The 15090-nt window shown below is 44.2% G+C and overlaps 1 protein-coding gene across 8 annotated transcripts in view; it reads left to right on the top strand.

Moving 5' to 3' along the window:
- SEPTIN6 (septin 6) overlaps positions 1–15090 on the top strand; it is a 68470-nt gene that overhangs the window by 29884 nt on the left and 23496 nt on the right. For all 8 annotated transcript variants that reach the window (XM_028522262.1, XM_036016843.1, XM_028522266.2 and 5 more), the window contains exons 4-5: positions 6305–6491; positions 9251–9412. In XM_028522262.1, the coding sequence (XP_028378063.1) occupies positions 6305–6491; positions 9251–9412 (349 nt within the window). The remainder of the gene's footprint in view (positions 1–6304; positions 6492–9250; positions 9413–15090) is intronic.

Here is a 15090-nt window from a genome sequence, read left to right as displayed (position 1 = left end):
TGCAAGGATAGTCAACAAACTGAAAATAGTAGTTACCTCCGAGGAGCAGCAAATAAGTACATGTATTGTTCACATAATTAAAAATAAAAGATGCCCTGGCTGGTGTGGCTCAGTGGATTGAGCGTGGCCCTGTGAACCAAGGGGTCTCAGGTTTGATTCCCAGTCAGGGCACATGCCTAGTGTGAGAGAAAGACTCTAAATGCAAACTGTGTGCCAGGTACAATGTCAAGTGTCAGGGATACTAAGAAATGAGGCACAGTCTTTAGTTAAGGAGTTTGCAGTTTAGAAGAGGGGATAAGTACATATACAAATTCTATAGAATGTGGTAAGTATAATAACAGAGACATGTATAAGGAGGCTGTAGGAATAGGAAGAGTAGCAATTGGTCAAGCCTGATGGTGGCAGTGTAGTGTGGAGGTTGCTCAGAGTTGAGAGGAGGTGATCAGGAATGGCTGAACTAAGTCCTGAAGTTTTGTAGGATGAATGTAAGGTAGTCAACTGGCATATAGTGAGTATTCGGTATATATTGTTAATTAGCAAACAAATGCATGATATATACATTGATGGGAAAAATGAAACACTAAAGAGCATACCTCTAAATTTTCATCACTCAAAACCTAAAGTATCCAATGAATGTGTTAATTAGGGTGCTGGTGATGGTAGAAAACTCTAAAAGCAAACTGGGTGCCAACACCCATAATTTTGTGATTGCTTCTAGCCCACTTCAGCAGTAGTGGTGTAGGAGCAGAGAGCACATCCTGAAATTTATTCAGCACAGCAGTTTTGCTAAGTGATTGGGGTAGAAGGCAAGGGTGCAATGGGAATGAGGGTGTTGGTAAGAAAGTGGTTCCGATAATCAATTATGGAGTTGAGCCTGGGCTGAGAAGGAGATGAGGCCAGGAAGAGGCTGATACACTGTGAGGTAAAGGAGAGGTAAAGGTAGCAGAGGACTCGATGGGATGAAATGTCAGGTTTAGGAGGACTGAAGGCAAGAGAGAGCTGGAAAAATGTGAGATTATGGTTAGGTAGTGAGGTGTTAGAGAGAGGATGTCTTGGGTGAAACTGGTCTGGCTAGTGGCAAGGTGTGGAGGTGGCTGAAGCAGAAGGAGCTAAAGGTTGTGAAGTTGAGGCAATCAAGGAAGAAAGAGGCTGAAGGTCAATGGGTTGTCCAAAGCACATTGCAATCACCCAGAATGGGGAGAAAGATTGTGGGTCAGGTGCCACCAGAAGAGGATGGAAGAGGTCTCAAATGAGTAAAAGGCTTTATACTGACGTAGGGTAGTAACAGTCTAAAAGTGCCTCTGAGGATCTATGTGAGTGCCCACCCCACTGACCCCAAGGTACACCAGCTGTAGGAAAATGAGATGCCTGCACTGTATTCCAGGTATTGATGTCTTCAGGATTGTGGTGTCCCCAAGGAAAAATGAAGTTACCATTAAGAAAAGGAGGTAGGCGAGTTGTGTAAAAAGGAGGATGATATAGGCCAGCACTTCTCAAGCTTTAATGTTGCATCCAAGCCTTGGAGGCTCTTAATAAAATGCAGATTCTGATCCTGTAGGTCTGGGTTGGAAACGGAGGATTTTGCATTTCTAACAAGCTCTCAGGTGATACTGGTAACACTAGTTCTACTGGTCCAAGACCACACTCTTGAGCTCCTGAGTGGCAAAGATGGAGACAGTTTTGTTTATCATGGTACAGGGCTTTCAGAGGGCATAGTGGGAATATTTTTGAAGGAAGAGAGCTGCAGCAGGACAAGTCCATGGTGGACAGAGCAGAATAGGGATGTGTGTAGAAGGAAGAAGAGGTAACTAGAAGCATGGTGATGGAGCGAATTAGCTGTTGTCACTTTTATTCCTGTAGGCCTGACCTTGTGGCATCTTGGCTTTGGTGCCTGAGGCGGTGGTATTCAAATACAGCGTCTGTGATCTGATCTTACAGGTTTCCAGCAGGGAGCCTCTGATGGCTATGTTGGCACATGGACTGGCACACGGAGGAAGAAAGAGACTAGGATGACTTCCAGGTGTCCAGGAAGTGTGATAGGAAGGCGGTGATAAGTGAGGCCGTGGGAGTAAGCGAGACCACCCAGGGATAATATGCATGGAATGTGTAGGACAACAGAAGGTGGTCCAGGATGGAACCTTAGAAATAGGCCAAGAGTTTAGGTAGGGTGAGTTGAGAGAGTTACAGAGGTAGGATATAATGGTGGCAGTGAAGACAGAGGACAGTATTTCAAGAAGGGACTGGTCAACATTATCCCTAAAAATGAAACTCATGGACATGGACAACAAAGTGGTAATTGCAGAGGCCAGGAGGGGTTGGGTGGAGGTGGAAGAGGGTATGGGGGTGATAAGTGATGATGGACAATTTTTTTAAAGTGAGAAAAAAATTTTAAAGGATAATTAAGTGTTCACTGAGAGATAAAATTACTATTTTTCTATAATGTGTCTGTTTAGCAAACCCAGGCTAATCAACTGAAAAACAATTCTAATGAACGATTTGTTCAGTAAGGAAGCCAATTTCAAAATAAACATGCAGAAAGGCATAGACTTTTTATCAACTAACAGTAACCAATTAGAAACATTATGCAGAAGACCCCACTGACAACAAAAAATATAACCTTTACTATATCCTTTCCACAAGACCTTATGTGATCTGTCCCATGCTGCTTACTTGCTTCATCTTTTCTTATTCTTGTTTTTATTGAGGTGAAATTCACATAGCATAAAGTTAAATATTTTAAAGTGAACAATTAAGTAGCATTTGATACATTCACTAGGTTGTGCAACCACCAACCTCTATCTAATTCCAAAATATTCTCATCACCCTAAAAGGAAATCCATTAACAACTCCTTATTTTCCCTTCCCCTCAGCCACTGGTAGCCATTATTCTGTTTTTTTGTCCCTATGAATTTGTATATTCTAGGACCTCAGATAAGTGGAATCATACAGTATTTGTCCTTTTGTGACTGGCTTCTTTGACTTACCATGGTGTTTTCAAGCTTCGTTCATATGGCAACATGTATCAGAACTTTCTTCTTTTAAATGACCGAGTAATAGTCCATTGTATAGATATTCCACATTTTGTTTTTTTCCAGTCATCAGCTGATGGACATTTGGGTTGTTTTCACATTTTGGCTATTGTGAATAGTTTATTGTTCTTTCTCTGTTCACTCACTCCCAGCTGCCTTGCACTCTTCCTATTGCTCCAACTTGCCTCAGAACCATTACGTTTGTTATTCCTCTGCCTGAAATACTCTTCTCCCAGATTCTCCATGGTTCTGTCATTCTCATCTTTGTGGCTCAAATGTCACATCCTCAGAGAAGCCTTCCCTGATCACTATATTTGAAGTAGCTGAACCCTGAGTTATGTTTTATCCCATCATCCCATTTTAATGTCTTCATAGTATGTGTCACTAGCTGAAATGAATAAGAAGTAGGGTCTAGAGCAGATGCTGTTTGTGCCTTTGGGCTCTGTAGCAATCTAGTGAGACCTATGAGCCCATTCAGAATAATGTTTTTATTTATTTTTTTATTTAATCTTTATTGTATTGCTTCCATCACCATTTAGTCCCCTTACACCCCTCCACACTCACTGCACTTTTGTCCATGTCCATGAGTCCTTTTTCCTGTTTGCTCAATCCCTCTACTTCCTTACTCCCCCAGCTGTCATCCTGCTCTCCATCCATGAATCTGTCTTGGATTCCACATATGAGTGAAATCATATGGTTTTTAAATGCCTAAAATACACCATTATGCTAAATGCAGTTAATACGGAAATATTTTAAAATTGTGATTGAATAATTCATGTACTTCTGTATGAATTCCTGACATAACAATATTTGTAGGCAAGTCTAATAACTACCATAATTTAGAAGTTTGATGAGTATAAATGCTATTTTGAGGTATTTGTTACACTATAAAATAAAAGAAAAATATCCATGATTTCTGTAGGTTATGAAGTCTCAGGTACTGTTAAAATTACTCTAGATTGTTACCTATGTTTATACCTGAAGAAAATGCTAAACTTGATTACAGCTTAGTGAAAAATATGTATTTTTGTCCCAACTCATGGATGCTATGAAGTCTATCGACAGACCTTAGAGGTCTGTGGACTGCAGTTTAAGAGCTCCTACCCTTGCCCTCACTGGTGTAGCTCAGTGGGTTGGGCATCATCCCACACACTGAAAGGTCACCGCCTCAACTCCCGGGGTCAGGGCACATGCCTGGGTTGTGGACCATGTGCCCAGTTGGGGGTGTGCGAGAGGCAAACGACGGATGTATGTCACACATCAATGTTTCTCTCCCTTTTTTTCTCCCTCCCTTCTTCTCTCTCTAAAAATAAGTATCTTTTAGAAAAAGAACTCCTACCCTAAAAAGTAAAAGATAAACAGTAGTCATGAGGAGGGGTAGAGTATGTTGGAATTGGAAGAGATTATAGTAAGCCAGGGAATAACTAGCTAGGAGAAAGTCCCCTCTCTAGCCCTCACACCCATGGAACTTGGGTGTGAAAGTAGTAGTAATTTCCAGTTGAGAAGAATATGATAGAAGGAACTTCTTTGAAGAGGAGATGGGTATCGTTTAGAGGAAGGAAGATTTTGTGAAGAGGTTGCCTATGGGAGTACAGAATTTACCAGGGACTGGGATCCAGTGAGCACAACAGAGTGGAGAGGGAGAGAGGACCATCAGGGGAAGAGGAGCCATTGGGAATGGGAGTGGAACCCTTACTACATTCCTGATCACATGCTGGACACTGAGGAGACGAAAATGAATCACTGATTTAGGATTAAACAGAACCAAATTTTGTTGGTATTGGCTAGTTTGGCTGGTCTGATTCATACACCTCTTCACAGACCCTAAGAGCTAGGGTGAGCAGCAGACAGATGGGCCCAGGGTATCATTAGATATTCAGGTGGGGGGGAAGGAAAAACACGCATTTTTCTTTCCTCTTTTGATCCCTTTTGTAGAGCAAGATACTGAAGTATAAAAGTTATGTAATGGAGAAAAAATGAAGCAGTGCCATGATTAGATAATTCAAACCAGCCAATTATCCAGAAATTAATTAGACATGTCTAAGGGGTGCATTCCCTACCCTCACTCCTAATTCTTCAGGATCTTTCTGAGGATCTCTGCAACCAAGAGATTCTTAGATGTGAATACCCTTCAGAACAATGGTTCAGAGGGATCAAAGAAAGGACTGTGTTTATAGATTTTTGTCTAGGGCTGCAGAGGTACCCTCCCCCTGGATCTGTCCTCTGTATGTGGCTCCCAGAATCTAGGGTTCTGTGATTGTTTTTTTAATCTATTTTTACCTTCCCTAAAAGGGGAATCTTTCAAAAAGCCTCAGGTTGGGGGCTACTGCAGGTAGGAGGCACTGTCTGGGCCCCGCTTCTCCTTTGATCATGTTCTCTTCTGGCAGTGGTATCTGCGAACTCACTGTCCTGGACCTCTTCTAGCCTGAAGGGAGGGAGCCCCAGAAGGAGAGGCAGCAGATGATGGGGAGATGAGAACAGAGGTAGGGCTGTAGTGAAGCTGACCTAGGAAGTTCAGAAAGAGGCGAGGCTGCAGGGGCTGCTGAAATGGGGTGGGAGTGAGAAGTTTCCCAGGACAGGGAGAAGCTGAGGAGTGACTATTGTTTAAGAAGTTCCAGTAAATCTCTGACTGGTATGGCTCAGTTGATTGGGCATCTTACTACAGAACCAGGGGTTGCCAGTTCAATTCCCGCTGATTCTCCCTCCCTTCCCCTCTCTCTAGAAATAAAGAAGTACAGTCTTTTTAAAAAAGTTAAAAAAGAAAAAGAAGTCCTGGTAAAGACCTGAGGTCCGCAAAGGGTGGCTGTGTGTGGAGACTGTGAGCGTGGGTGTATGTGTACATCTGTGAAGGCTGTGGTGAGGGTAGTATCTTTATGAAATTTTGCTCAAGTACTTAGATTTTAAAGTCACAGTCTTAGAGGAAATAAGAACTGGGAAAATATCTGGACCTTAGAAGAGCCAAGTGGGGAATGCCATCAAATCTTGCAAGGCTGAGCAGAACCCAGTGCGTTCTGACAGGATTCCCTAGCAGCAAGGTCCTGGCCTCCACTGAGTACCCAGCAGAGAAGGGATTTCTGGCATAACTGGCGAAGGCTGTATGGGCGAGGTGGACATTCAGCTGTGCCATGAAGTCTAAAAGGGCAGGACTGGGATGAGAAGAGAGAAATGGGCATTCCAGAATGAAGGTGCGCAGATGGGCCTAAGTTGGCTCGTGTGGGGACCAAGGAGGTGACCATTCTGAAGTGTCTGGGCCATTTTCTTACTATCCTCTTTAGCTACAAGCCCATCGTGGAATTCATCGATGCCCAGTTCGAAGCCTACCTGCAGGAGGAACTGAAGATACGCAGGGTACTGCACACCTACCACGACTCTCGCATCCACGCCTGCTTGTACTTCATCGCCCCTACAGGTCATTCCCTGAAGTCTCTGGACCTAGTGACAATGAAGAAGCTGGATAGTAAGGTATGGAAGCAGGGGCGGCTGGGTAAGCTGGGTCATTCTTACTGGTCTCTTGTACAAAGTAGAGGCCACATTCCAGGAGAGGTCTTAAGGTTTCTTCATCCTCTCTTTTATTCCCTCTTACTCCATAAAGATGGTGCTATTGATCCAAATTTTGTGCCAAATACTTTGTTTTCCCCACACAGGGCACAGGTTTGCCCTGAGTTGTCTTTCTGCCCTGATCCCTCTTGGGCATAAGGGTGCCGAAGCAAGATGCAAGCAAGATGGCTGTCCCAGTCTAGGGGCTCAGGCTTTGGCAAGGTGTTTTTTTTTTTTTTTGTTCCCATGTTAATTGGCCTGTACTAAAATCAAACATTCAAACTGGGCTTTGAAAGTTATTATTGTTATCAATACTTACTTTTATAATTGCAGCTAACATTTGTTAAACTCTCATGCACCACCACCATTGTGCTAAGTACGTCATGGAGCATCTCATTGAATCCTCATAACAACCCTATGAAGCAAACAGTTCTTATCCCCTGTTTTACAGGGGAGAAAACCGAGGCTCTGAGAGGTTAAGTGACTTGCCCATTGTCATGTACCTGACTATTGGCAGAGTCTAGATTCGAATTCAGATCTGTAGCACCAAGTTCTGTTGTCTCCCAGAGACAGATGTCTGTGGGAATCAGGCATGTCCTGCTTTAAGAGAAAATGAAACCTGCAAATCCCACTCCAGATATAAATTAGACAGTGATTCTTCATGTTAAAAGATTATTTGCTGGCCCTGACTGGTGTGGCTCAGTGGATTGAGTGTGTGCCTGTGTACCTGGGGGTTGCCAGTTTGGTTCCCAGTCAGGGTGCATGCCTGGGTTGCAGGCTGGGTCCCTGGTGGGGGGTGGTGCATGAGAGACACCCACAGATTGATGTTTCTCTTCCTCCCTTTCTCCCTCCCTTCTCCTCTTTCTAAAAATAAATAAATACATACATAAATAAATAAATAAAATCTAAAAAAAAAAGATATTATTTGCTGTACAAAAGAATTGACCACAGAATTCTTTAGAAAAAAAATAATAATTAGTACATTTTCCCCTAATATTTTATAGGTGTCTGGTACTGTGATGAGCATTTTATATGCATTATTTTATTTCAGCTTTCTAGTTATTCAGTGTGGTGGATAATATTATTCCCATATTGCACATGAGGAAACAGAGGCACAGAGAATCAAAGATCTTCCTTAGTGTTAGACAACTTGTCACGGGTCTGGGATTCAAACTGAACTCTCCCCAACTCCAAGGTTTTTGTTGTTGTTTTTTACAAAAATCTAACAGATATGCATTTATTTAGTAGCATGTCCATTATAAAAACAGAATTTCAGGTATAATCAGAATAGAAGCAATTTTTCATTTTTCGCAGCTATGAGCTCACCACTCATGAGTAACAAGCTGCACTGGAAATGTCGCCACACCCTGCATGGCCTAGGACAGCAGAGAGCCACACGGCTGGTGGCCTGGTGAGTGGGCAGGTTAAGTAAGCAGCCTTTGCCATATGTTTAGAGTGTGTGGATGGAGACACGGTGAAGAGCAAAGAGGAAAATTGGCTCTTCCTGCTGTTCCCCCTCAGCAAGGGCTTTGGCCCCCAGCCCTCCCAAAATAAAGACTTCAAGGGAGGTGCCTCCAAGGTCCAACCTCAGAGGTGCTGCTGAGGCAAAGTGCAAGGGGGGCAAAGTTTGTCTTCCAAGTCCAAAGTTCTCAGATCCCCTTTCACATTCATTTCAGTGCCCCAGCACCATCCATGCATCCCGTTGGAGGCTGCTGGCAGGAGTGACTGCGCTCTCCATGTGCACCTGAGCTTGAGGGCGCTTTGTCTCACTAAGCCATGTGCATTTTGAGTTTCTTAACCTTCTGGCAGTAAAAGCGTTGTCCCTTCTTGGAGGAATATCAAGGATCAGGTCAGGGGTTCAGGTGGCTTGATTTGGGGGCAGCAGTAATCCTTTTTCCTGCTGTTTGAAATTGGGCATTTATGCTTGCTTTCTTTATGCAGAAATGAACCACGAGATTCAGGCAATATAACTCTTTGAATATGTCTCAGATCAAATTGGTAACTGAGAAGGTCTTCACTTAACTGGGTTGGTTCATCAGTGTTTACTGCCAAAAAGAGCGCCACGTGTGCATTGTCACTGAGCTCCCCACTGCTCCCACTTCCTGCCATTCCCTCATGTAGGTCCCCGTTCCGCTGGCTGGGGTGAGCATGCGCTGGATGGGTTGGCACAGTTTATTATTAGCAAGGAGTGCCTATCTTTCCCCTTGTCAACCACAGATTTCCAACTGCCATCTTCTCATTCAAATCACTGGAGCAGTGACCTTGATATGAAAATATCACACAACTCATCAATTTGGATCTGAGCTGGTAGATAGCTCATGGTTAAGACTGCAGACCGAGGAATAAGGCTAAACTTGGATTTTGATCCCAGTTCTGCTACTGACCTGCTCTGTGGGCTTGGACAAGTTATTTAACTACTCTATGCCTCAGTTTCTCATTGGTAAAATAGTGGTAATGATACCTCCTGGGAGGGTTGTTATCAGGATTGTGTTAATTTCTGTAAAGCACTTACTTCCTCATAAGCACTCAATTGTGATTGATTATATTATTTGGTTACAGCGGTGGCCAGTCCTAAACCACTGGGTTGAGCTGCGCCCTCTGTCAGCCAGTCAGAAATCCTAAGCCGTGCTGCTGTTGGTTGCAGATTATCAACAACGTTCCCACTTGGCTCCTTTCTCCCGTAGGTGAACATAATCCCCATCATTGCCAAGTCGGATGCCATTTCTAAGAGTGAGCTAACAAAGTTCAAAATCAAAATAACCAGTGAGCTTGTCAGCAACGGTGTCCAGATCTACCAGTTTCCTACAGATGACGAGTCGGTGGCAGAGATCAATGGAACTATGAACGTGAGTGGGAGCACAGGGGTTCAATGTGCTGACCGTTTGTTCTTTATTCTATTTCACCCAATAGCTGTCAGATATGTTCACCATCCATTTTACTGTAGTCAATTCTTGGTTATCTGAGTCTCAGGTATTTGTGAGAGAGAATGCAGAATGAAACAGCTCTATCCTGGGGCTGCTTCAAAGCAGAGTAGAGGTTGAAGGAGGAAAAGGCTAAGTCCAGGAAGACTCTGGAATAGGGGGATTCAAACCTCTCCCTCCACGCCCCTCTTTGATGCTGCTCTGGTCTAGGCCAGGCAGCCCCCAGGGGACCACTGGATGGGCAAACATTCTTTGTTTGTAACTGAAATGAAGGACTATGACAATTGATTTCGGTGAATGAAGGAAAGGCTAAAAAAAATTGGCTGGCTTTGGAGACTCAAGGATAATCTGTACTCAGATAATCAAGCTTTCTGCCCCTGTGAGGAAAAATGATATATGGCCTACAATTTTTCTGGTGACTAGGGAAATGTTATTTTTTTATGTTTCAGGGTTGTGCTTTGGTTTATTAAGTGTGAATGACTTTTTGAAAAAGCAACTTGCCATCTTGCCTGTCCTCCCTCACTCCTCCCCCACTATAGGAATGAGTAATGAAGAAGGCAGAGAGTCAAACATCTCCTCATGCTTCTTTACAATGTGTTGATGCTGTTGCTGTGAAATCTTCAATGTTATGATTTCAAGGAGACAGCTAATAGCTTTCAGAAAGCCTCTGCTTTGGGAACAGATTTCTTTTTTTCTACTGAGAGGCATCAGTTTTTCCTAATGACATAATGCCTGGGTATAGCCCAACTCAGGAAAGCCTGGTAATAAAAGCCATTTTTAGAAACTTCCTGCTGCCGCTGCCCAGCAAGTTACCATTCTAGCATCAGCGGCCACCTCTTATGAATTGGCCAACAAATGTGCATAGCAGGGCAGCAAGTCATTGTCTTGCCTGACTTTCCACTTATCAGTACACTTGAGACCTGTTCTTAGAAATCCCTCCTCATCTTTGACAAGTCTGGCCCAAGAGGAAGGCTGTGCATCCTGTGGTAGGTAGAATTATACCTCTCATGCTCTGACCAGTCGTGAGCATGAGAGAAAAAAAAAAAAAGATTGGTGCTTATTCTCTCAAGAAGTCAGGATGTTGGAGTCAGTAGTCCAAAGTTTGCTAGTATTTCACTTTGAAAAAAGAAATATTTTTACTTTTTTAAAATGAAAGTTGACATGCCATTTTATATTAGTTTCAGGTGTATAACATACATAATGATTCAACATTTATATTCCTCATGATGTGATCACCTCGATAAATCTAGTAACCATCTGTCACTATGCAAAGTTATTATAATAATATTGATTATTTTTCTTATGCTGTATGTTATATCCTTATGACTCATTATTTTATAACTGAAAGTTTAGTGAATTTAGGGTTATCCCTATAAAAACATTGCTCAGCATGCATTCCCTGGCATTTCACCATGCTTTTCTGAGTGGGAAAGACAGGGCAGGCCTCCAGCTAGTGTGCCTGGGATTGGGCATGGTCGTGGGAAGGGGGCATGCATGGGAATGCTATGTGTTATGTGTGTTGTGATGCGCGACAGGATGGGGGTTGTTGCCAAAAATACATACAGAGGATTGCTCAGCCTGCCTACCACCATTAAATGGTGTCGAAAGTCCCCAGGGTCTTTGGATCAGCTGTGGCATACAAAGCTGCATCATCAGGGATCTGCGCTTGGGTGGTAGGAGGAATGGGTGCTGGCTTTTCAATTCTGGATTTGACTCTAGCCCCCCAGCCTCTTGCCTAAGTGCAGAAGACCGTACAGCCATCTTGCCATTCACTACTAAGGATTTCTATGGCAGGAAATGAAAGCAATGAAGTCTCAGCCTCCCCCTTGACTTATGGGTGGCTCTGGAAATCCTGATTTCAGATTGACGGATTTGCAAGACAAGGTTGTGAGAGATCTTGTGGCATTCTACTTTCAACCCATGCTCTAATAACTCTCAAGTTTGTAGACTTTAATATTAAAAATTGCTGTGTTGTTCAAATCAAATGTTGTCCTTTGAGTAGCTCAAACCATGGCCAGGGACCAGGCAACTAGCTCAATTATTCTACTTGGCTCACTTGATTGGCCATCTGTGAGGTCTTGGGTTTGACCCCCATAAAGTATTTGGTCACATGGGTGACCTGTAGGGTCACATGGAGACCCACAGACACAAGCCTGCCCCTTCTTTTCAGGCAGCAGTGCCATTTCTGTTGTTTGTACACACCTTTGTGGGAATCACCAAGGGTCGACTTGAGAGAGAATCAGGCATGCTTTTGCTCAGTTACCAGTAGGGGCCTGAAATGGGGGTGAGCATAGCCAGCAGCATGACTGGGAAATCCTGTCCACTCTGGGAGGGAGCCATGCCCAATAGGGATATTGTCAGACGCGGAGGAAAGGGCCTTGGCGGTCTATTTTACTGGGCTGAGGGGAACGATCATGTGCCCTCCCAAAGTATAATGGATGTAGTGGAAACAGAATAGAATAATTCATGTCAATTGGATCATCAGACATTTTAAAATGTGCCAAGAAGAATTTTAGGTAGACATGAGGCAGGAAAGGTAGTGCATCTGAGACTAGACTCATAAGATAAAGCTTGAGGCCATCTCTTGTTGAGGTTGTGTTTTTTCTTAAGATTTTATTTATTTTCAAAGACAAGGGAAGGGAGGGAGACAGAGATGAAGAGAAACGTTGATGTGTGAGAGATACATCGATCAGTTGCCTCTCACATGCCCCCAACTGGGGACCTGCCTGCAACCCAGGCTTTTGCCCTGACCAGAAATCAAATAGGCAACCTTTTGGTTCTCAGGCAGGTGCTCAATTCAGTGAGCCACACCTGCCAGGGCTCTTGTTGAAGTTTTCTGAGACTGAGGCATCTCACCCCTAGGAGCATCTCATCAGAGGCCTTCTGGGTGAGAGTGTTCCACAGACTCCCCATAGGAGTCTGTCACTGTTTCAGCAGCAGCACTATCTTGCATCTGTCAGAGTCTCTGCTCTGGCTCCACATATATCAAGTGTCACCCTTGGGAGTATGATGGGGGATACCTTCTCTCTGCTCTTCTTGACTCCATTTTGGTTGTCATAGCCATCAGTCTTTCAAGAGCAGCAGAACGAGGGCCAGAGCCTGGTCCCATGATTTCCCACCCTTCACAGTTAGATGATTTCTAGCAAATGCCTTTAGCTAGAAGGCAGAACACAGGCCACCCTGAATGACTGGGGGAGGCTGGCATCTAAAGTGTGGTGTCCTGCTCTGGCTGATGTGGCTCAGTGGATTGAGCACCAGCCTGCAAACCAAAGGGTCGTGGGTTTGATTCCCAGTCAGGGTACATGCCTGGGTTGCAGGCCAGATTGGGGCTCCCCCTGTAGGGGACACACAAGAGGCAACTACACATTGGTATTTCTCTTTCTCCTTCCCTTCTCCTCTGTCTAAAAATAAATAAATAAAATATTTTAAAAAAAGACATTTTAAGAAAATAAAGTGCGGTGTCCTCACTACTTCCTGGGAAGATTTGGGCATGAGAGTTAGGGACCTAACTCTCATTTAATCTTTCTGTATGCCAATCCCCCAAAATCACAAATGGGGTTGATCATTACCACCCTGTAAAGCTGTTGTGATAATCAAATGATATCTGCCTGGGAGCACTGGGAAATGATATCCTTGCATAGACTTATCAGAATAGAACTCGATGCCAGCTGTAAAAGAGTGTGTCGTGGGAGGTCTCTGTACCCCTCGGAAGCTGCCTGGGTGGGAGCTGTGCCTTTTAGAATGGGGAGGGGCAAAATGATAGCAGTTTAAGGAAGAGGGGAAGCAAGCAACCCTGTCATTCTAACAATGTCTCTTGGAGACAGTAACAGGCCCAAGAGAATACTGATATTTTTATTCCCTTATCCTCTTTTTGTTCCCCCTCCCCTTTTCTCTTGAGCCCAGAGAAATACCTTCTACTCCACACAGCCTCCTCCTCCATCACTTTCAGTCGAGAGCCCACAATGTGTGAGGAGGATACAATGTGGTTTCTCTTTCTCACCTCTTCCCTCGGTCTAGCCCTCTGCCACCGATGCCCCTTGTGTCACGTGCCCAAAGCTTTGGGATCTCTGTAGGAAAGACAATATTTTCCTGGATAAGGTTTCAGGGTGCTTTTGGGGCTCCCGACATGTCTTGGGTCCCTGAGTGGGAATGAATTGTGCCCAAATGACACCCTGGGGCTGGCAGAAGTCAGAGATCACTGGTCCTTGGGTAGGATTTTGAGATTTCAGTACGCCCCTAATACCCCTTTGTGTCACATGCGCAATGACCCTCTTGATGATTAATTGCCCTACTAGGGCTGATGAAACATTTCCCACCTTCACCCTTTGCCCACCTTCCGTATCCATGGCCTCCTCTTTCCCTATTCCTATGTCCCCATTTCGGGGATGGTCAGTGGGGTAGGAAGGGACAAACCTATGACACATTGAGAGAAGCTGAGAGAGGATGAGGAAGAGCCACTTCATCTGCATGGCCAAGTACCTCGAGGGATAAGCGGATGTCCTGGAACTGAGCTCCTGATTAAGTCCTGTGTTTTCCACTCCTAAAAACATTCTTGGCATACGGAGCTAGAAGAGAATAGAGAGGAAGGATTGGCTGTGAGATCAGTGCACAGATTAAATAAACAAAAAATATTTGCTTCAGGTTTCCTAGAATTGAATTGCCACGTATAATCTGACCTTGCACAACCAATTCACCCTAGGGTTTGGAGCGCTCACCTCCTCTGCTGTTCCAACCTCTAAAAGGGTGTGTGGCAGACCTGCAGGCCCTTCACGTCAGAGAGACCACCCCTTACTCTGCCCCTTACTACTGTGTGCTTGCTGACAAGTCACTTAGCCCTTCTGGACCTCAGTTTCTTCTTCTATAAAATGGGATAATAAAAACATCTATTTCAAGCATTGTTGTAAAGATTCAATGTGGTAATGTAATGTAGAGCACCTGGTATGGAGTACCTGGAGTTGAGTGAATTGCTGCTTCCAATATCAGTTCTTTAGCTACAATAATATTAGTACAATTGCTACAGCCTACTCTGTGCAGCCTGCTTTGACTTCCCATTAAGCTAGCTGCTCCCTCCTCCATGTTCCTCCAGCCCTTGAGCCTCTGTTTATAATCTGGACCTTAGTTTAGTATTATTGTTGGCATGTCTGTCCCCTACCAGACTGTGCACTCTCCATGGGCAGGCTCTGAACTTTTTCAATGTTGTATTTTTTTAATGCCTAGTACATAGCGCGAGCTGAGTAAATATTTATAGAATGGAAAAATGAGCCTACAAACCGAGGCCTGTTTCTCCAAGCAGGCTAAGAAAGTTCCAGTGGATTTTTTACTTGTCCACTTGCAAAGTCCTTTCAGGTAAAGCCCTGCCCAGAATCACCTGGTTTATAAACAGTAGTTATTCAGTGGTTCCATTTGGCCAGTGGTCACTCAGCACTTATAATCTGGGCTGCTTGCTCCTTGCAGAAGGGCTGCTTTCCCAGGCCCCACATTGCCAAGTGGGGACAGCTGCCTCTGCTCTGATGCATGAAGCCTTCATTAGCCAGGCCTCCCTCCTCATCAGGCCCTGCGAGCACCAAGCTCAGACCCCTGTTTGTACTTGGTCTTTCTTCTCC

Source organism: Phyllostomus discolor, chromosome X, assembly GCF_004126475.2.
Source record: "Phyllostomus discolor isolate MPI-MPIP mPhyDis1 chromosome X, mPhyDis1.pri.v3, whole genome shotgun sequence".
In the NCBI taxonomy this organism is placed as follows: Eukaryota; Metazoa; Chordata; class Mammalia; order Chiroptera; family Phyllostomidae; genus Phyllostomus; species Phyllostomus discolor.
Note: the sequence above shows the minus strand (reverse complement) of the source record. Positions and strands in the feature narration are given on the sequence as shown.